General features: G+C 41.6%; 1 protein-coding gene across 1 annotated transcript; it reads right to left on the reverse strand.

The window, feature by feature from the left end:
- Positions 1–237: 237 nt before the first annotated feature.
- ELAC1 (elaC ribonuclease Z 1) lies at positions 238–14,114 on the reverse strand. The gene is made up of 3 exons (XM_077777623.1): positions 13,955–14,114; positions 7,669–8,136; positions 238–5,711 (listed from the first exon to the last, which is right to left on the reverse strand). The coding sequence occupies exons 1-3, from the start codon at positions 14,109–14,111 to the stop codon at positions 5,245–5,247; spliced, it is 1,092 nt and encodes a 363-aa protein (XP_077633749.1). The 5' UTR covers positions 14,112–14,114; the 3' UTR covers positions 238–5,244.
- Between the last annotated feature and the right edge of the window lie 8,427 nt (positions 14,115–22,541).

The following is a 22,541-nucleotide window of genomic DNA, read 5'->3' on the forward strand; positions in this document are numbered from 1 at the left end:
CCCCTTCCCCATGGTCTTCTTTAAGTTTCTCAAGATCCACATATGAGTGAAAACACATGGTATCTGTCTTTCTCTGACTTATTTCACTTAGCCTAATACCCTCCAGTTCCATCCACGTTGCTGCAGATGGCATGATTTCATGCTTTCTCATTGCCAAGTAGTATTCCATTGTATAGATAAACCACATCTTCTTTACTGCAATAGCACTGCTAAGAATTTACCCAACGGATACAGGACTGCTGATTCATAGGGGCACATGTACCCCAATGTTTATTTTCCAGTTTTAAACACTGTTTACTTTCTACTATGGAAGAAAAGAATTTCTTGATCTTACCCATGTCCCACCATGCCCAAACTCTATTCTTATCCTGCCAAGAGTAAATATTCAAAGCATTACCAACATTTTCTTTTTATTCTTCCCAAATAAGAAAAAATACTCTGACTCATTCATTACTTGAAAACTCCATCAATCAGTAAGGACAGAAACAGTACATTTCCCTATAAATTTATATCTTTGTGAAGACAAAAGTACCTTCCCTGTACATCAGTCATGAACATACTTAAAGCAGTAAAGACTTGCACCCATTAAGTAAAAACTGTTCAATTTTTTTAAGTTGGCATAAGAACATTCAAGGAAATTAGAGTTGAATTATACATGCTAATTGAAAGACATAATAAAGCTATTTGCACTAGGAGGCAAAAATAATCTTTACAAGACAAATGTCTTGGAAGAGAAGTGTTAGGTCATTAACTGATGAATGATATCATCCACCCATTGACTAGCAAAATCGGCCTCTCTCACGCTGCTGCAGAGTGTGAGCGAGAAAACAGGTGGGTGATTCTTATGCAGAGTCTAAAACAACAGTCAGAGGCTTGGGCCTTCCAATAAATCAATCCTAAGGAAATGTTCAGAGATACAAAAATTGATGTCCAAGAATCTTTATGATAGTATATATACATATAATGGAAAAGAATCTCAATGCCCCCCCAAATAGGAAATAGGTTAAATTATGTTACATCTATAGAATGGAATATTATAATCATTAAATTCATGCTTTCAAAGACCAGTTAACATCATGGGACAATGCTCGTAATGTTAAATTAGAAAAATAGCTGAAGTCAACCTATTGACTTGTAAAAACATACACACATATACAAACACAGCATATTTAAGTATATATATAATATTTACACACATTTATTTATTTATTTATTTATTTTTTAGTGCATAGTAAAAGTTTTTTCTCCCAGTGTGGTCAGCTACCCATGTATCTCAGAATCACATGGAGGGTTTGCTTAAAATGCAGATCCTTGGGTTCCACTCCAGACCTACTGAGTTAGAGCCTTGGGCTTCACAACCCAAGGATTTCTGCCTACCTACACACCCTCGTCCACCCACGTACTACCTTGTCCGCCTGCACCCCCACCTTGCCCACCTACATCCCGCCTTGTCCACATACGTACTACCTTGTCCGCCTACATCCTGCCTTGTCTGCCTACGTACTGCCTTGATTGATACTGACTCACACCTCCATTTGAACACTACTGAACGAGAAGCAGGTGCTTTCTGGGTGATAGAATTATGAGTAATCCTCTTCTTCCTGAAATTCTTAAAAGAAAATTATCTGCCAAGCATGTGCTGCTTTTATAATTAAAAGCTCATTAAAAGTATATTAATGAAGAATGAGTATAAAAAAAAAACAGCAGATCTGAGGTCTATCTGGGCAAGTCTAAACACCTTTTGAGAATTGGAAAGTGTATTTTTAAAATCTAAAGTACGCAGGTACTTATAGATTCCTGACAATTGAAAGTCAGTTTGGAGAGAACTGATGGTTGATGGGGGGGTTTTGGGTGGGGAGATGGGGTAAATGGGCAAGGGACATTAAGGAGGGCACTTTTGGGGATAAGTACTGGCTGTTATACATAGGGGATGAATCACTGGATTCTACTCCTGAAATCATTATTGGAATATATGCTAACTAACTTGGATGTAAATTAATACTACTACTACTATTACTAATAATAATAAATGAAAAAAATAAATAAAAAGAAAATCAATTTAGGACAAAGAAAATACTAAGTGTAAATATGAAATTCATTACCTCAATAAATAGTGCAGGTAAAAAATATAAATATAATAATTTTGAAAAGTTTTAAGAAACAGTATTTCCCTGTGCTCCAAGATGCTCCTTGGCAAAAGAAGATTCAGTGATCAAATAACTTTGGGGCACAGTACATATTCTAATCCTCTCTCAGAATCATACAACCATGAGCATATTATAGGCTCTGGGAAGTCCAGTATAATCGTCATTCTTACTTCTAGCTCCACAAATTCTTAGAATGTGTCCTACCATTAAGAACACATCTAGAGGCATCAGGGTGGCTCAGTCAGTTAAGCGTCTGCCTTGATTTTGGCTCAAGTCATGATGTCATCGTTCGTGAGTTTGAGACTCGCATCGTGCTCTGCATTGATGGTACAGAGCCTGCTTGGGATTCTTTCTCCCTCTCTCTCAAAATAAAAAATAAAAAAACTTAAGAAAAAGTCTAGGCCAGAAGAGAGCCCAAGAAGGAATTCTCACCATGGACTGATACTCTATGTTTGATCAATCTTACATTTCCATGGTCTCTGAGGACTTAGCCCGCATATTTTAATAGGGCCTGATTCTAAGAGCACAGCTCAAATCAGCTACCAAGTAACACTTAAGAAAAGCAAAACTGAATGCCAGGCTACAAAATTAGAATCTGCGAAGGAATTGTGTATTTACTTTTGTTTGTTTACTAGCAGCCTCTACCACTTAGACAGCGAGGCTGAAATTCTGTCTTATATTCACTTACGTAGTTCTAACACAGTAAAGCCCAGCACTTCGTTGGTGCTCAGCTGAACAGGGCATCACCAAACAGGTGGTCAAGATGTTTTAGACAAATACAATAATGAAATGGGTTTGGCACAGGTCCCCAGATTTAGGTCGTAAAGTTTATACAGTCATGATATCAAGGTCTTGTTTCATTCAATAAACATTTCTGAGTGCTTATGATGAGTGGTAGTTCCAAGAATATAGAGGTGGTTAAACTACAGTCTTTACCCTCAAGAGCCCCAGAACACTAGTACTACCAGCCAGTCCCTGGTGGACAGGGTTGGGCATACATTAGGTGTCTAATAAATGCTTGTTTTAACTGAATTCAGAAACCAAGATACGCTAAGCTGGTTAAACTTTGGTGACCCAAGAGCCTTGAGCAGGGTAGAATCAGGAGTCAAAGTTTTTATGAGAGAAGTCCCAGAACCTAAAGGGATTACACAGTATATACCATGACAGAATTTCTAATACATGTCCTACATAACTCTCTAGGTTCCTGCATGTTCATAGATGGTGTATGGTGAAATAGGACTGGGAAAGGGGTTCAAAACAGATGACAGGCCCCTCTACTACAGGACTTCAACACCTTTAAGCCATGTGCTGTGTTCCTTTTATGTGCTGTCTTATTTAATCTTCACAGCAATCCTACACAGTAGGTCTCATTATTTTTCCTGGTGTAGAATGAGCAAGGGGCCCCTGGGGGGCTCAGTCAGTCAGGCGTCCAACTCTTGATTTTGGCTCAGGTTATGATCTCATGGTTCATGGGTTCCATACCTGCATCAGGCTCTGTGCTGGCAACAGGCGGCCTGCTTGGGATTCTCTCTCTCTCCTCTCTCTCTGCCCCTTCCCTGTTCTCACTCTGTCTCTCAAAATAAATTAACTTAAAAAACAAAAAAAGAAAAGAAAAAAAGAAACGAGCAAGCTGAAGCTCACAGGGACTACTTACAGGGAGTAAGTAATCTGCACCAGGCCGCACCTTTGTGGTACTTCTACCACCAAAGGCTGCACCTTTACCGCCATAAGGTACAGAATGGGACTCTGAAATCAGGCCCTTCTGGCACCAAAGACTGGTCTGTGATCATTCAAGCAATACCATTTTTAATACATTGATGAGCACAAGAACACCTCCAGAGGGACACACGACATAAAGTGTTCCCCAAACTGATGTGATTAGGAAATCCTTCTGAATGAATCTATGCTTGAGACTGGCTTTCCATGTAACCCATTTTGAGAAACACTGTGGGTCAAATGAGTCAGAGATAACCCCATGGCAGAAAGGAGGGAGGTGGAAGGCAGCTCAGAAAGAAAAGCTAGCTTATTAAAACTGTGCTCAAAGAGTTATTAATAGGAACACATAAATTAGACATCCGTTTAATAGATATCATTTCTTTACTTCTAGATTCTTAAGTTCTAGTTCATGGTTCATTTCTGTCAAATAATATTTGATATGACATTCCAATCCTGAGATCTTCCCTTAGCTAGGTATTTAATGCTTGCTGCAGAATTTGACTTACTCAGTAGTTTAATTCACATCACTAATTTTGGTAAGTATATTCACACTGGGAGTATAGGTTTTAACTTGTGTATTTCAAAAGGGCTGCAATTTGCATTCTGGGGTGAGAGAATTTTTCATTGTACAGGACTGACTCAAACTCTGTAGTACCTAGCATCCTTGGGCCCTACTGAGTAAATTCTAGTAGTACTCCTCTCCAGCCCCCACATCATCTCGACAAGAAACATCCCTATTTCTAAGGGAGTGGTATCACCCCCAATCAAGACCCACAGGTTTAGAGCAAACCAGAAAGTTCCATAAAAACAATGACTGAAGGATAAATAGCTACCTTGACCCTGCATTCAGTATTCCAGCAAACAAATCCAGATTTAATATGCCAGCTTCAATCTTGCATGCACAATGTCTCATCACATTTCTCTGTATTCTGTTATAAATATGGACAGATTCAACAAATTGCCAAAATACCATTTCTAGCCCAAAGGATCAATCCCTATGTACACTGCCAACAACAGCAACAGACCTGGGCAGCAGGAAAGCCCAGGACTGCGTGGGGGTACTGGCGTATACATGAGGCAGCAGCCACAGAACAAAAAGTATACCTGAACAGATTATCATTCTGTCACAATTGGGCTTTAAGAAGGATGCTGGGTTGTTTTTTTTTTTTCCTTTTTAAAATGATTTATTATCAAAAAGCTTGCTCCCCGTCCCTGCTGAATCAGTTCAGCAGTGCAACTCTATCCTTTTTAGGATGATCAGGACCCAAATAATTTCAGACCAAAACTAGAAGCACAACCACCACCACCACCACCAGCAGCTTGACTGTTGGCTCAGGAACACATTCACAGACACGTCAGTGTGCATTCCGGAAGCCCGGTTTCATTTCTTGATCGGAATGCCAATCACCATGAAGTCTTCTGCTAGAGTCACTTCCTGAAGATCTAACACTGATTCGGCTTGCTTTTTCAGTTCTAAAATCCCATCTGTTTCTCCTTCTCTGGCCAAGGCAACTGGTTTGTACCTCTGACTAAAGTGAGTCAGAACTAGCCTCTTTGCTTGGCACAATTTTGCAAACGCTGCTGCCATCTGTGGTGTGCTGTGGCCGTGCTCCTTTGCTTTGTCCATCTGGGCATCATCTAGGGTCGCTTCGTGGATCAGCAGGTCTGCTTCAAAGCACAGTTTCACTCCTCCATCACCCACAACCCCAGAACAGTCACCCAAAATGCAGATTTTCCTGCCAACAATAGGCTTTTTTAAGACATCTTGAGGAGAAATTGTAACTCCATTTTCCAGAACAACAGAAATTCCGTTTTTCAGCTTCCCATAGGCAGGACCTGGCGGAACACCTAGTGGTAGAGGCAGATAACATCACATCATGGGAATGGAATTTATGACTTGTTAAGAGAGAGTCTGTTTTAACGGCACCAAAATGGAAAAGGCATCCAATTCTTTTCATAATTGTCATAAATATTTTACTACTTGCGGAAAGCTGGAATATTTATACATTTTTAAAAGTTCAGTGTTGGCTATTGATATTCGTGATGCTCTAGTACTTAAAACATTTCCCAAGCACACGTGTCAGATGAGTTTTAAGCTTTTAAGTCTCACTAGGACTTTCTTTCGGTCAAGCTATCAGCTTTGATCCTCTGCTGTGAGCGGAAAAAACAGTTTTTGAGACTGCTTTGTGTAACAAGCCCATCTTGGAGTAAACATAACGAGCCCATTTAAATAATGACAAAGTACCTACAAACTGACTAGCTTAATAAAAAAATTGTTTGAGGGGATTATTTGAATAACAAGATCAAGGAGAATTTCTGACAATTATACATAATCTTCTTTGTAGATTGAGGCAGTTCCATGTTTACCAAATTAGGTTTGGTAAGCCTTATATTAATGATCTTACGTTAATCTATAACAACACGTGATCATCACTTTGAACAACTATGAACAAACAGAATGTGTTCAATAATTCCAGCATACCTCATATTTTTTATATTTAAAAAAATTCGTTTTATGTCTTTATTTAATTTTGAGAGACAGAGAACAAGCAGGGGAGGGGCAGAGAGAGGGGGAGACACAGAATCTGAAGCAGGCTCCAGGCTCTAAGCTGTCAGCACAGAGCCTGACGCAGGGCTCGAGCCTACGGACTGTGAGATCATGACCTGAGCCGAAGTCAGATGCTTAACCGACTGAGCCACCTGGGAGCCCCAAGCATACCTCATATTTAAAGTTTCCCAATATAATAGTATTTCCACAGCTTTTAGATAGTAAAAATACCTTTGACTTAAGTCAGTCTTCCTCGTTATTTAGCATTTTGTTTTAGTTGGGGAAGAAGAAAGAGTCTGCAGAAAGAAACAAATCTAGGGGCACCTAGGTGGCTCAGTTGGTTACATATCTCACTTCAGCTTAGGTCATGATCTCGGAGCTCATGAGTTTGAGTCCCACATTGGGCTCTGTGCTGACAGCTCAGAACCTGGAGTCTGCTTCGGATTCTGTGTCTCCCTCTCTCTGTCCCTCCCCCACTCACTCTCTGACTCGCTCTCTCTCTCTCTCAAAAATAAATTTAAAAAAGAAAAAAAGAACCAAATCTATCAAAGATGCCATCATGCTTTTTATAGGCTCTGCACGGCCATGACAAGGAAGGTGGTGATGCTAGACAAATAAAGGATCTGGGCACTGCTTCAAAAGAGGTGCGGAAGGTACCCTCACGCTTGATGGCCTAGCATGCAAACCCTCGGATGGGGCCCAAGTCTATCTCTGTGTCCATCATCTTGCTTCTCCCTCTGGTGAACCCAGGCATGTAAAACAGTTGTGTCGCAGTATTCCGAACATCAAAGTAACTTAATCAAGGCTGAATGAGTGGGCAAAGTTGAGAAAGAAGGAAAATCCTGAAAGTAGCCGGTTGCAGTTACAAGGTTAAGAACTCTGGCAAAAATTCTCAGGCCAAAGATGCAACTGAAAGCATATTTCAAAAGGAAGACATGAAAAAATAAAAGCCTAGACCTAGGACAACAGCAAGCACCCTGCCGCGCAAGACATCATTAGCTGAAGGTGAGACAGACTAAAAATGTGGATCCAGGGAGCCGAAGAGAAAAGGATTCAAGGATATACTTGGGCTTTTGTCTGAATAGCATCATTTGGCCTCAAGACTTTCCCTTAATATGAAGACTTTGGGCAAAAGAAATAAGTGGAGAAAATGTCAGTTTGGGGCTTGGGAGGAAAGGAAGGTTATTATGACACTTCTAGAAGCTTCAGCTAACAACAGCTCAAGTGACAAGAAGAAGAAGGAAAGAAACCACTTACCGAGGTCTTTCAGTTTCTGTGCGTTGAGTTTACCTGGGCGTTTCTTCTCCACAACTGCAAACCCAAAAGAGGGAATTCGGTGAAAGAGGCGAAATGCTTTTACAACAAACTGTTCATCATCAACCAGAAGGTATGAGTTTTCTTCTGAGTCTAGGAGGATAGTTCTTCCTTGTCCCTCTTTAGGAGGACTGTCAGTTTTATTCACGTGCGTAAATTCTTTTAGCTCTTCTGTGGGACACTGATCTGCTGTAGGTACCAGCTCATGGACCACGTAGGGGAAGACCAGCTCTGTGTGAGAGAGTTCCATGGTGCGCCAGATAAAGTCCCGAAGCCCGGCAGGGCCATAGATCTCAATAGGCTGTTTGGTGACCACAGAGCCACTCTGCAGGCTGATGGTGCAGAGGAGGCCAGGAAGGCCGAAGAAATGGTCTCCATGGAGATGTGTGATGAAGATCTTGGTAATTCTCCCTTTTGATTGAGGCAGAGAAATACAATTGGGAGTGTTTCCAGAAATTCAAACCTATACAAAGCTACTTGAAACATGCATAGCAACTTACACAGCAAGCAGCAAAACGAATTTAGAATTCTATTTATCACCATAAGCTTACTTCTTTGTTTTTCTACATGATTCCAGAAGCAAGAAAGACAGGCTTTATGTTTTAATAGTATCTAAAATTTTTCATAAAGCATCTTCAAATTACATAGTATTGCAGGTTTAAGGGTATTTTCCTACATATCTTCTTACAGAAAGAGAGAAAGGAAAGAAAAGAAAAGAGAAACAAGGGCACCTGGGTGGCTCAGTCGGTTAAGCGTCTGACTTCAGCTCAGGTCATGATCTCACAGTCCGTGGGTTAGAGCCCTGCATCAGGCTGTGTGCTAACAGCTCAGACCCTGGAGCCTGCTTCAGATTCTATGTCTCCCTCTCCTTCTGCCCCGCCCCCCCCCCCCCCCCACTCATGCTTTGTCTCTCCCTGTTTCTGGAAAATGAATAAGCCTTTAATTTTTTTTAAAAAAAGAAAGAAAGAAAGAAAAAAGGGAAACAAAAAGTGTACCAAAATAGTTCACTTAAACTAGATAGGCCTCAAATGTCAAGAGCATCTGACAGTTACAGTGCCCTCTACTGTTCCCTCTGAGAATAACAAATACATACCTCCCACGTAACAAATGTTCCCCCGCTCCAACGGGACCAACGCCCGAACCCAAAACTGCTGTTTACGGGCTCTCTATACTGAACAGGGATTAACTAGCCAGGACAGAGCCTGCTTGTCTGAGTGGGGCTGAAGGGGGCGGAGAAAAAGGAAGACGATGAAACAGGAGGGAGAAAAGAGGAGGCAGGAGAGGAAAGGGGTGAAGAACCCAGAGGGGAGGTGGGCAACAGACGCTAGAATGGAGATGGGAGGGCAGATCCCCTGCGGGGTTATGTAAAGGTACGTGGGCCCCTGCCTTCTTCTCCATGCTAACACAATGGCTTTTTCAGTACATACTGGCTTAGGTCGTAACTTGAATTCGCCAATGGTAAACTGAATTTACTGCTGGTATGTGGCATGATGCCACATGGGCATTTTTCTGAGATGCACCACAAGGCATTTTAAAAGTCACAATCCCAATTAACACAATTGTAGTATAACAGAGGCTTCTGGTCCTAGCTCATGGCCCACCTATTTCAAATATTTGATACCATAAAAGAACAAGAACAGTTTATTGAAATGTGATTTGTCCTGTGACATCCAAGTAAGTCTTTCCAGAGTTAATACATCAAACCCAGGCCCCACGAGAGAGAACAGATTGGGCAGAGGCTGATTTGAGATCTGGAGAATCCTGAGGCACCCCAGAAGTATCCGTAGTATGCTCCTTTTGGTTTTCTCTTTTTAGTCCCCGCTTTTGCTGTTTTTTAACTTCTTGGAACCCTTTTGTCACCCTCCCCCACCCCACACCTCCCTGCTATCCAAGCTGACAAGACACGCATACGTGTGACCAGAGGCCTCTGCAGACAAAAGAACTACAATGGCTTTTGAGTCATGACCTCACATTGACCTTAAAATTGCCAAGCGAGACTTTCTGGGCCTTCTCCCTATCTAGTGTAAAACAGAGCCAAAAACTGAACACCAAAACAAGCTATGAGCCCAAAGCAAGTGAGACAAATTAAGTCAGTCAAAATTGCTTCCCACAGTTATCACAGGTTCAGAGAAGACAAACATTTCATTTCTCAAGAAACTTGATTTCAGAAGGAGAAGGAATGACAACCTCAATGATCAAAGTTAGGGGGTGCTATCAGATGAAGAAAGCGAAGTGCATGAAATCCCTTTCCCTTGAGAACAGAAAGTTACAGGGGAATATGCCATCCATAGAGAAGTGGAATACTAAGGATCCCCTAAGTGATGATGCAGTTATACTTCCTGCTATAGGAAAATATCTGCAATACATTATTGTTCAGTTGGAAAAAAAGGAGATTATACCCAGTATGCTACTGTTTATGCAAAACTGTACATACACAAAACTGTCAATACAACTACAATATTAACATAACTACCTCTACAAAATATTTACCTATAAGGGGAAACTTAGGCCTTTTCTTATTTATACTTTTCTGCTTTGTTTGAATTTTTACAAATGAGAATGTACTTTTTAAAAAAAAGTTTCTATTTACTTTAGTAACCTCTACTCCCAGTGTGGAGCTCGAAGTCACGATCCCGAGATCAAGAAGTTGCACATTCCTCAAAGTGAGCCAGCCCGATGCTCCCCATGTATACTTTTTATCAACATTTTTTTCATTATGCTTTTGTGATCCTTTTTATAATCATTTTTAAGGGAAGAAAAAGAAAAGCTTAAGCTCACTCTTTAAAATTATGAAAGAAATAAGACACGATGAACCCATACTTGTTAATCAGATGCTTGCACATTAGGACCAAGGAAGCTTAAGAGAAGTGTGTTTAGATAAATAGAGAGTACTTCCTCATAAAACTCCTAAAAGGAGGAGTATAAGCTGAAAGGGTTTCAATGAATCAAACAATGATAGGTCCACACTGGGTTGAGAATAACCCATTTGAACTGAGGGTGCTGCGTTCCAGTATGAGTCTGGGGGCTTAGGAAAGGCTAAAGACATAGATAATATTCTAGGATTACCATCTTACCCTCCTCTCTGAAGCCAGTGATTTTTTTAGCCATTAAGAATTCAGTAAACTAAAGGTTCCCTTAGACTTTGTGTGTGTGTGTGTGTGTGGTTAGCTTTGCAAAATGTTTACTTAAAACATATATAAAACAGCTACAAAAGATAAAATATTAGAGAAAGGTACTGTAGCAGATTGACGGCCCCTGACTCCTGATGTTCATAACCATTTACAATTTCTTCTCCTTGAGTGTGGGTGGGACATGTGACCTGTTTCTAACCAGGAAAATAGGGCACAGGGATGCAGTGTGATTATGTGACAAGACTCCATCTTGCTAGCAGACCTGCTTTTGAGTTTCTTTGTTCTTGGATGGCACTAAGGAATGAAGGTACCAGGAAGCAGCAACCCACATGATGGGAAACTGGAGGAGGCCTCTAGGGGCTGAGACAACCTTAGTCCTGCCAACAACCCACATGAGCTCTGAGGCAGATCCTTCCCCAGGTGAGCCTCTGATGAGATCTCAGCCCCAGCCAAATACAGACTGCAACCCAGTGAGACCCTGAAGCAGAGAAGCCAGCCAACCCAGGCCCAAAAGCCCTGACCCACAGATACTATGAGACAATAAATGCAATAAGACACTAAATTTATAATCTGTGATACAGCATTGATAATTGACACAAGTATTAAATAAAAAGTAAAGACTTATCCCCACACCCAAACCTCTAGTTCCCACACTGAACAGTTTGTTGTTTCTGTTTTAATCATCCCACCACCTCAACCCCTGCTCTCTAAAATGGGATACTACAGCCTCCACTGCTCCTCCCTGAGAGTTCTCAGGAAAGGAACTTCCGTGTGACCCAAGGGAAATAAAGCATAACACCTGCTCTCACCTCAGGGTTTTAGGTTGAACTGTGTAAACCTCAAGGGCATGAGTCCTAAGTGAAATGCATTAGTTCCTTCCTCCAACAGCTCCTTTCCTGCCTCCCTGTTTAGGTCTCGGACACCATCCTTGTAACTCGGAGGAATCTTTCACTTCTTCACATCCTAGACATTCAGTCAGTCACCCACTCCCTGTTAGGTCTACAAGCATTTCTTAAATTGAGTCTCTCATCTTCATCCCTATCTCTACTTCCTGCTTCAACACGCTCATCCCCTTCTCTCTTCCCTCAGATGAATGGAACTGCCTTAACAGTGGTCTTTCCTAGTACATCTGCCACCAGAAAACTCTGTCCCTAACATGCAAATCAGACCATATCACTCTCCTGCTTAAGAACTTTTAATGGCTCCTTACTGCCAATAGAATAAGAAGGCCCAAATACCTTAGCAAACCACAGAGAACTTCATAGTCTGCCCTCACTTTTTCAGCATCCTTACCTCTCATCTATCCTGGCCAAATGTCACTTCTCTCCTAGAAACTCTATTACTTCTTGCTTACTTTGTTGTCTGTTCCTTGAAAATCCATCCCTACTTTTCTACCCAGAGAAACTGCTAATCATTTAGATCCTAGCTGTACTATTACCATCTCTGGAATGCTCTCTCTGAACACAGTTAATGTCCCCCTCTTTTGTGCTCCAAAAGTATTTAGAAACAGCTCCATTATTCTCTTTATCACATTACATTATGACTATTTACATGTCTGTTCCCACCACTAGACTAAGAGATCCCTGGATGCTAGAACAAACTTTCTATTATTTTTTTACATTATTTTTTAATGTTTATCCTAGAGAGAGAGAGAGACAGAGTGTGAGTGGTGGAGGGGCAGAGAGAGAGGGAGACACAGAATCTGAAGCAGGCTCCAGGCTCTGAGCTGTGAGCACAGAGCCCGACACGGGACTGGAACTCACAAACTGCAAGATCATAACCTGAGCTGAACTCAGGCACTTAATCAACTGAGCCACCCAGGAGCCCCAGAACTAACTTTCTTATAGTCAACAACGCCACACACTGTGATGAATCAGAGGAATAATTTCAGTATCTTCCAGTTATCAATATTCAGTAAGTGAGAGGGACCACACTAAGTGCTGAATACCTTATTCATGCATTAACTGATCAGATATTTACCAGGCATCTACTAAGGATATAAACAACCCTTGAGCTTACTTTATCATATAGGGAAAACACAGCAAACACAGAAACAACTATTTAAATAACAATTTTAGATATTGATGCTAAGTCAATAAAAATAGCACAAAGCAGGAGAATGCCTGGGATGAACGAGAAATTACCCAACTCCCAAAGTTCAGGGAAAGTCTTTGAGACGGCACCTGAGCTAATATTTAACTGATAAGAAAGGGGATTGTTTTATATAATTCTTACAACACCCCTTCTAAGTTGAGTTTCTATCCACATTTTCAAGATGAAAAGTCGGTTAAGTTTCAGACTTTGGCTCAGGTCATGATCTCCTAGCTCGTGAGTTCGAGGCCCACGTCGGGCTCTGTGCTGACAACTCAGAGCCTGGAGCCTGCTTCAGATTCTGTGTCTCCCTCTCTCTGTGCCCCTCCTTTGCTCGTGCTCGTTCTCTCTCTCAAAAATAAACAAACATAAAATAAAATTAAATTAAAAAAAGATGAGGAAAATAAGCCTTCAGTCTGTTGACCTGCAAAGGCCAAAAGCCAAGACACAGCTGGGACTGCAGCCCAGGCTGGCCTGAGTCTGGGCCAAGGCTCTGCACCACTGCACTCCTGGGTCCCTTTGGTGCCGGGCCTCTGCATGCTCGCCTCCCAACCCGGCAAATCCCTCTTCCTCCTTCAACAACTCACAAGTCACCTTCTCTGAGAGGCCTACCCTGATAACCTCAAATGAAAAAGAACATCTCACTCTTCTGAATGTCTAGTGCTCTCTGTCTCCTCGTGATACTTACAACCATCTCCTGGTGGAATCACGTACACTGTTCCTTTTCTTGCGTAGTATCCATCAGGGATATGCCTCAGGGACCCATCCCATCCTCCACTCCCCAGCCCTATATCAGTCCTCGCTCTCAACATTTACAGGAAGAACAAGTAGATAAAGTTTGGTGTTTGTGGCTGGATGCCTGAGGGTCTTTCAAATCTTGCCAGGGCCCTAGCACTGGAGTGGGATACAACTGTGAGGGCTGTTTCTGAGCAAAAGGCTCAAGGAGAGCCAAGAAAATGAAGCAGAATAAGAGACAGTCTTAATGACAGAGCCAGATGCACACTAACCTGCTTTAAGCTGGCTTTTCATCAACTGTGTCTGAGTCCCCTCCCCACAGTCAAAGAGCCAGCACTCGCCCTCACAACGAAGGACCAGAGCGGAGGCACCCCGGGTTGGGGATGGGTATGCTGCACCCGTACCCAGAAATGTCACATCCATAGACATCTTCCACCCTGCAACGAAAAGATTACCCAGGGGTTATTACACATCACTGCTCAATTTCACCAAAAACAGGTTATTGTGAGATTTACTATTAATTTATCTTTTCATTATTCAGAAGAGACTGGGTTTTTATTCTCTAATGGTTTTCCATAGAAATCCCAAGTAAGATTTGAATAACTCCTAGTGAGTTAAAACCACAAGTGGCCAAACCTTGGATGACTGTTCTCACACACAAAGACAAACAAGTCAGAAAACTGCCAAATCCAGTCAATTAAAAACTATAGTTGAATTCCAACTGTATAATGTTCTGGAAAAGGTAAAGCTATGAAGACAGTAAAAGACGAGTAGTTGAGAGGGGTTTGGGGGGAAGGAGGGAAGAATGAATAGGTAGGACACAGGGGGAAATGGGTATTTTCATATGTTACTACTGGTTGGGATGTAAACTGCTTTTATGTTTGGGAGTGTAATCTGGCAATATACATTACCAATAAGAATGATGCTATTAACAATACACTGTAACCCAGCAACCCAAATTTTGGGAATCTACTCTACAGAAATAAAGGACCTATGTACAATGTTTCTGGTGGTACTTTTAAGGTGGCTAAAATTTGGACATAGTCTGAATATATTTCAACAGGGCAATGACTGAATACTTTATTGTACATTCCTACCATGCACTATTTATTCTGGAGTTAAGTCAGCTCTGTAACTCTTGTCCTGGAGGGATGGCAATGAGAAAAGTTATAGATGGCTACGGCATGATCTCGTTTTTACCACAATGCCCCAAACCTCTGCATTTATAGGAGAGAGAAAGTCTATGTGGAAGGATACACAGAATATTGTTAATATTGGTTCTCTCAGGGGTGATTAAAATGGTGATGGTGGGGAATGCTCATTAAGTTTCCTTTTAAGTCTTTGATTGGTTTTCACTGCACTGAGCAGCAACTGATGTCCTTATTTTCAATGTATATTTCCTTTAATATTGATGATTATAAAGAGATGTGTCACAAGGCCAAACATACTTTTCTACCTACACATCACCTAATATTCCTTTCCACTTGGGGAGAGTCAGCCCTCCGACCTCACCCCACACACACACCTCTCCCCCACACACACCTCACCCACACAGATACTACATCTCTCCAATCCACACACAGGCTTTAGGTTAGGCTACTGTCCTTCCCATGTGTTACTCCACATTTCCACTTCCAAGATCAAGCATTTTTCTGATAACTAGGTAATTTGCAGAGGTTTTCCTGTTGGATTGCAGTTTGCAGCAGAAGTGGGACTAACACAATGTAGAAAGTTAAACATTTTAAAACCTAATACATGCAGAAGGAATACTAAAATATAATCACTCTGCAATCCCTAATAATGAATCTAGGCCAGTGGTACAGAACTCTAGAGCATATCAGAATCACCTGGAGAGCTTTCAAGGCATATCAATAATTGGGTTCCATCCCAGAACAATTAAAAAGGAAGTTCTGCAAGTGAGACATGTGTTTTAGTATAAAAAAAAAACAACAGAAAAACTTCCCCTGTGATTCTAATGTGCAGTCAGGTTTGAGAATCACTTAGTGAAAGGGTAATGGAGAACTATAATGGATGGATCAGGCTGACCTGAATTCACTAGCCAATTAGTCAAACTTAAAAAAATTTTTTTTTATTTTGAAAAATTTTAAACACATACAAAAGTAGAGAATTAGTATAATGTGTTCCCATATAACCATCAGTAAGCTTCAACAATTATCAGCTCATGGCCAATCTTGTTTGGTCTGTATCCACTACCCATTATCCAAGAATATTTGATAAGTATTTATCCAAGAATACTTGATTACGTGGTAGTGGGTACTCCCATCAGGGAGCACATGCTGTCTGGCTGTCTCTCTCTTTCTGAGGTTAACAGCCACTAATCATTGCCAGGATTCATTATTTCAGTAGAGGTTGCCAAGAGGTGATAATTTCTCATTCCTTCTGAAGTTATTATTTGGCATCGTTCCATAACTCTCTGGTCAATTATTTAGATACCCTGCGGTGCGATTTGTACAGAAAAGGTCCAGACCAATCCTAACACCACAAAGAGAAACAAGACCTTATGTAACTCCTGGTGTGCTGCAATATGACATACACAATAACACTGCAAGGTTTTCTTGCCAAAAAGTAGGACCTGAATCTGAAAAAGACTGTAATCTCAATACCAGTTTATTAAAAGACACCACAGGGATGGAAGAAGCAGAATCCAGGAGGTAGGAAACTTTACAAATGAATAGGTTGCTTCAACAAGTGAAATACAGGGGGGGGAAATAAAGAGAGATGGCATAGGAGAGTAAATGAAATGTAAGAGATGTCAACCAAATGTCATATATGTAGCTTGTTTGGATCTGGATTTGGACAAACGGAAAGAGAACTGGGAGAAAAAAGAGACAATTGGGGAAATGTAAACGCTGACTGGATAGATGGTAACATGAAATGCTTATTAAATTGACAAAGGAATTGTGTTTTATAAACATAAAACAAATATTCCATAGATAAAATGGTACGTTCAGATTTGCTTACAAATTATCCAGTGGGGTGAGGGTAAGAGATGAGAGTTGGGAATTCAGTACAGTATCTCATTTTAATGTTTGTAAGTTTCCACAATAAAAAGTTTAAAAGTGAGCCAAATAATCAAAACCCGCCCAGTAGATCGGGAAGTCATCAGAAATTAATTTATTTAATCAATGGTTCACGTTTGGCGGCATGCACCATTCTAGGCACCAGGAATCAAACGTGACCAGAGCAGACTTGGTCCCTGTCTTCTTGCACATAAAACGAGCCACTTGCTTTCTCATGGCCGTGATCCACTTTGGACCAAGCGCACATTCCGGTCGAGAGCACAGCACACGACCGCAGTACTGTCACCTGACACCCCGGGCCTGTGGTTCTCGTCCTGGCAGGGTATCACGACCACCTGGTGATTCTGGGGACTCAGCGTTGGGAAGGCTTCCCAAATGACTCTAAAGGCTGCCGGGTTGAGAACCAGTTTCCATACAGGCAGCGCCAACCCTGCAATCACCCTGTGGTGCAGGCAGGGCGCACACTGCCTTCCTCCATTTTACAGATGAAAGAACCGTGGCCCGGAGACAAACAGGCCAGCGCCGAGTCGGGGCCAGAGGCCGGGTCTCCGACCACCAGCGAGCCCAAGCTCTCCCTCGAGCCAACGTCAATTTCCCAAAGGAGGGGCTGGCGGGGGCAGGAGCGCGGGGCGGGGGGGGGTNGCCGCTCTAGGACGCGCCGGAGGTCCGCGCTCGGTGATGCTGGGCCCGGCCTGGCCCGGCCGCGTGGGTGGGCTCCGCACCGGTTGCAGGCGTTCTCTGGGTCCCCAGTGGGTCCCTGTCTGCCCTCGTTCGTCCGCACGATTCTCTGGGTGAGGTGGTAGCAGTCACCTGTGAGGGCCAGAGCGCCCGAGGGGGAAAACGTGTAATGTTTTCCGGCGGGATCCCAGATGAGTGTTGTCCCTAATGCTCTGTTGCTGCGTATGTTTGTGTGATTCCTAGTCTGGCGCTGGGATAGATCTTTCCTTTAATCACGAAGTCTAAACGTTTAAGCCTGCGGTGCAACGTGCCTTTGAATCAGAGTTCATAGCGGCATTACTATAGTTCCTGAATTTCCGTTCTCTTCCACTTTATTTAGGGACACACAGGGTATCTGCTTTCACACAAGCATTGCAGGTGTGTTTTCTTTGCGTACAGCATAGCCTGCTGGACACGAGAGTGAAAAGCCCACGCCTGCTCTGTGCAGAAACTGCACGTGGTGATTACAAGGGCAAAAAGCTCGGTTTAAATTCCAACTTAGAGGGGCGCCTGGGTGGCTTAGTCCGTTAAGCTTCCGACTTTCGCTTAGGTCATGATCTCGCGGTTCGTGGGTTCGAGCCCCGCGTCGGGCTCTGTGCTCTGTTTCAGTCTGTGATTCCCTCTCTCTCTGACCCTCCCCTGCTCACGCTGTCTCTCTCTCTCTCCTAGAAATAAATAAAACATTTAAAAATAATAATAAATTCCAACTTAGAAAAAAAAAGGCATCTTAAGCTCCTAGGCAGTGCCAAATGGCAATGAGTTTTGCTCGACATACCTGAGATGGTCAAAGTATCCAGCAGCTTCATAACAGGAAGAGAAGTGCTGTCCTGTGGGGGTTTTGAAACTACCAGGAGAGAGGACTCAAGAACGTTTTCGCCCCACCCCGACTGTTTTGCCCAATAGACCACTACATAATTTACTTTTTGGCTTCTTTTCAAAGCCTTTATTCAAGTATCCGTTGAGTTCCAGTTTTGTGGATAGTATTATTTTTGAAGCTGAAATCATTTTTTGAGTATGTCATCATCCCTGGCTTGAGGAGCATACACCGAGGTTGGAAGAATATGTATTGGTTGGGAAGCCACCAACTCACAATATGAGGGAACAAAGGAGCAGACAAAATGAGTGATAAAAATTAAAAAAAGAGAGATGACTAGATGTGCAGTTAGTTAAGAAAAGGAAGGGCTTGGGCTGGGTCTAGTAGCATGGTGGAGACTTGGATTGGTGGTGTGGAAATGGGAAAAAATAAGTTGGTTCTGGTCATGCGGGGTGTGACTTAGTGAAGTATTGAACACCAGAACTTGAATTCTATTTATCCTGACACTTGCTTAGCTCAGAAAGGCTCAGGAAGACACACATCATTCTACAGGTAGGCCTTGGTCACAACTCAGCTAGGGATTAACTCACAACAGTGCCCTCTATGGACTCACCTGCTCCAGAACTTTCTGCCTATCCATCAAGGCTCCCTACAACTCCTCTTCCTAAGGGTTATTATATCTTTAGAGAATCATGGATAGAACTTTTTGTCTATTTTTAAAACAGTCCATTATGGGAAATTTTAAACATATATAAAAGTTGAGAAAATGTCTAGCGAACCTTAATGAATAATGATCACTTAACATCGATAGTAACATCTGGTCCATCTTGTTTCACCTACAGCCAATCCCTCCCCCTTCAAAAGCAACAAAAACCTGGATTATTTTCAAGCAAATTCCAGACACAATATTATTTTATCCATAAATACTCCTATAAGCATTTAAGTATCCTTTTGGTGAGGGGGCACCTAGGTGGCTCAGTCAGTTGAGAACCTGACTCGGTTTCTGTTCAAGTCATGATCTCACCATTTGATGAGTTTGAGCCCTGCATCAGGTTCTATGCTGACAGCATGGAGCCTGCTTGGGATTCTCTCTCTCCTTCTCTCTCTGCCCCTCCCCTGTTCACTCTGTCTCTGTCTCTCTCAAAAATAAGTAAATAAAAAGAAAAAAATTCTTTTTTTGGTAAAGTCTCGTCACTACATAATGATGGTGGGCAGTTGAGTATATAAATATAAAAGGTAAGTTTTTTTAAAATATGACCATTATATTATCATGAGACAATAATTCCTTAATATCAAATATCCATTCATTAAATTTTCCTAATCATCTCATAACTTTTTGAGGCTCCTTTGTTCAAGTCAGAAAATAAAAACATACAATAAAAGCATTAAAAATCTCTTAATGTTATTGTCTCATCTGAAAAAGTTAACAATCCTTAATCTAATTTGTTAAAATACCCAATTTCTTATTAATATCATCTAATAACTGTTCAGTGTTCAATTTTCCCTAATTATTCCCAAAGAGTCATATGTAGTTGGTTTGTTTGAACGAGGATTCAAAAAATCTTTATGCTTCATTTGGTATGAGTTTCTAACGTTTCTGTTAAACTTGAACGGTTTCTTTTCCCTCTCCTTTTTTCTTGCCATTTATTTGTGGAAGAAATTGGGTCACTTGTACTCTAGAGTTTCCCCGATTCTGGACTTGGCTGATTATGTCTCCATGTACCATGTTTCTCTCTCCCTTGCCTTTCCTATCACCTGGGAGTTAGATCTATAGGCTTGTTCTAAGCCTTTTAGTGGACAGAGCTAATAAATATAATTTTTAAAGTAAAATAAATCACAAGTTCATACTGATTGTTTCAATTCAGATATAAGATTACAGAGTTTTGACTGAATTTGTTTAGTTTTATACTAATGTCACTTAAATAAAAAAATCTTGTTTCTTTGGCTCTTGATATCAGTTAGGTCATAATCTCACAGTCATGAGACCCAGCCCTGCTGGGGCTCAGAGCTGGACGTTGAGCCTGCTTAAGATTCTCTCTCTTCCTCTACCTTACTCCAACTTGCATGAGCTCTCTCTCTCTCTCTTACAAGAAAGAAAAGAAAAGAAAAATCTTGGTTTCTAATGACATTAACATAATTTGATTTAGCTCCCGGGAAGTAACTTTAGCAAACCACTGTATCCATCACACTACGCATATACAACCAAAAACCTATTTTTAGGTTACTTAAGAATTATATTTTTCAGGACACCTGGGTGGCTCACTTTGTTAAGTATCCGACCTTGGCTCAGGTCATGATCTCATAGTTTGTGAGTTCCAGCCCCCCGTTGGGCTCTATGCTGACAGATTGGAGCCTGGAACCTGCATCAGATTCTGTGTCTGCCTCTCTCTCTGTTCCTCCCCCACTCACACTCTGTCTCTCTCTCTCTCAAAAATAAACATTTTAAAAAAAAGAAAAAGTTTTTCCATGTTGTTATGTCACCAACCTCATACACAGTTAGGTTTTTTAGTTTATTTTCCATTTTTAGGTACTGCCTTTTTTTTTTTTAATGCTTTATTTATTTCTGAGAGAGAGAGAGAGAGAGCCTGAGAGTCAGAGAGAGAGGGAGACACAATCCGAAACAGACCCCAGTCTCTGAGCTGGCCGTCCGCACAGAGCCTGACTGGGGCTCGAACCCATCAACTGTGAGATCATGACCTGAGCCGAAGTCGGACGCCCAACTGACTGAGCCACCCAGGCACCCTTAGGTACTGCTTTAAAATTTTTTTTTAAATTATGTAAATTACATACGTGGGTTCCGAAGTCAAAATCATATTCAGAGAAATATTCCTTTCTCCCATAGGTGACACTTTACTTAAAAAAATTTTTTTAAATGCTTATTCATTTTTGAGAGAGAGAGCGTGCAGAGAGAGAGACAGACACACAGGATCCAAAGCAGGCTCCAGGCTCTGAGCTATCAGCACAAAACCCAATGTGGGACTAGAGTCTTAAGCAGACTCTATGTCCAGTGCAGAGTCCAATGCAGGGACTCCGTCCCACAGCCCTGGGATGACCTGAGCTGAAATCAAGTGTCAGATATTCAACCAACTGAGCCACCCAGGTGCCCTGGTGACACTTTATTAAAATTAGTTTTAGAGGAACTTCCAGTATGACAGCATGAGGTGCTCTGTGGGCCCATTCCCCAGAAAAACTGGTTAAAATGATTTTTAAAAAATCACTTAAAGTCTCTGGAAATGGTCCTAAGGACATTCAGCAAATTAAGAAACATTTATTCAAAAACTCTACCAAAATTCAGCAGAAACAGTGAGAGTTTATAGTATTTGAACTGAGACCTGCTTCTCCCTTTCCTCTCCCAAAGCAGTGGGAACTATAAAGAAACTGAGGGGGCGCCTGGGTGGCTTAGTCAGTTAAACGTCTGACTTTCGCTTAGGTCATGATCTCGCGGTTTGTGGGTTCGAGCCCTACGTCGGGCTCTGTGCTGACTGCCAGCTCAGAGCCTGGAGCCTATTTCAGAGTCTGTGATTCCCTCTCTCTCTGACCCTCCCCTGCTCACGCTGTCTCTCTCTCTCTCTCCTAGAAAGAAATAAAAATATTAAAAAAAAAAAAAGAAACTGAGAACTATGACCTGTATAATAGGAAAAAGTAGGCAACAGAAACTGCCTGTGGGAGTGACCCAGCTGTTATATTTATCAGACAAAGCTCTCCAAGTAGCCATTATAAATATGTTTAAAGAACTAAAAATATCATGATTAAAGAAGCAAAGGAGGTGCCTGGATGGCTCAGTCAATTAAGCATCTGACTTCAGCTCCGGTCATGATCTCACGGTTAATGGGTTTGAGCCCCACGTCAGGGACTGTGCTGACAGCTCAGAGCCTGGAGCCTGTTTCAGATTCTGTGTCACTTCTCTCTGCCCCTCCCCTGCTCACATTCTATCTGTCTGTCTCTCTCTCAAAAATAAACATTTAATTTTTTTTAAAAAAAAGCAAAAGAAGGTATGATGACAATGTCATATTAAAATAAAGAATATCAATAAAGAGATAGATATTATAATAAACAAGAACCAACTGGAAATTCTGGAGTCGAAAGTATAGTAACTGAAATGAAAAATTCAGTAGACAGGTTCGGCAGTAGATTTGAATTTACAGAGCAGTAAGAACTAGCAAACTGGAAGCTACATTGACAAAATTATGGAATCCAAAGATCAGAGACAAAAAAATTTAAGAATGATGAGTAGAATCTCAGAGAAATGTGTGACACCATTAAACACACCAACACACACATAATAGG

The sequence above is a fragment of the Crocuta crocuta genome, unplaced genomic scaffold (genome assembly GCF_008692635.1).
Source record: "Crocuta crocuta isolate KB4526 unplaced genomic scaffold, BGI_CrCroc_1.0 scaffold36, whole genome shotgun sequence".
NCBI lineage: Eukaryota > Metazoa > Chordata > Mammalia > Carnivora > Hyaenidae > Crocuta > Crocuta crocuta.

Bases quoted from the DNA above. Each gene is read 5' to 3' on its own strand.
- ELAC1 (XM_077777623.1), bottom strand. From the start codon at position 14,111: ATGTCTATGGATGTGACATTTCTGGGTACGGGTGCAGCATACCCATCC. The intron at 8,137-13,954 runs GTTAGTGTGCAT...CTCAATCAAAAG, and splicing joins GAAAAGCCAGCTTAAAGCAG to GGAGAATTACCAAGATCTTC. The intron at 5,712-7,668 runs GTAAGTGGTTTC...CTCTACCACTAG, and splicing joins ACAGAAACTGAAAGACCTCG to GTGTTCCGCCAGGTCCTGCC.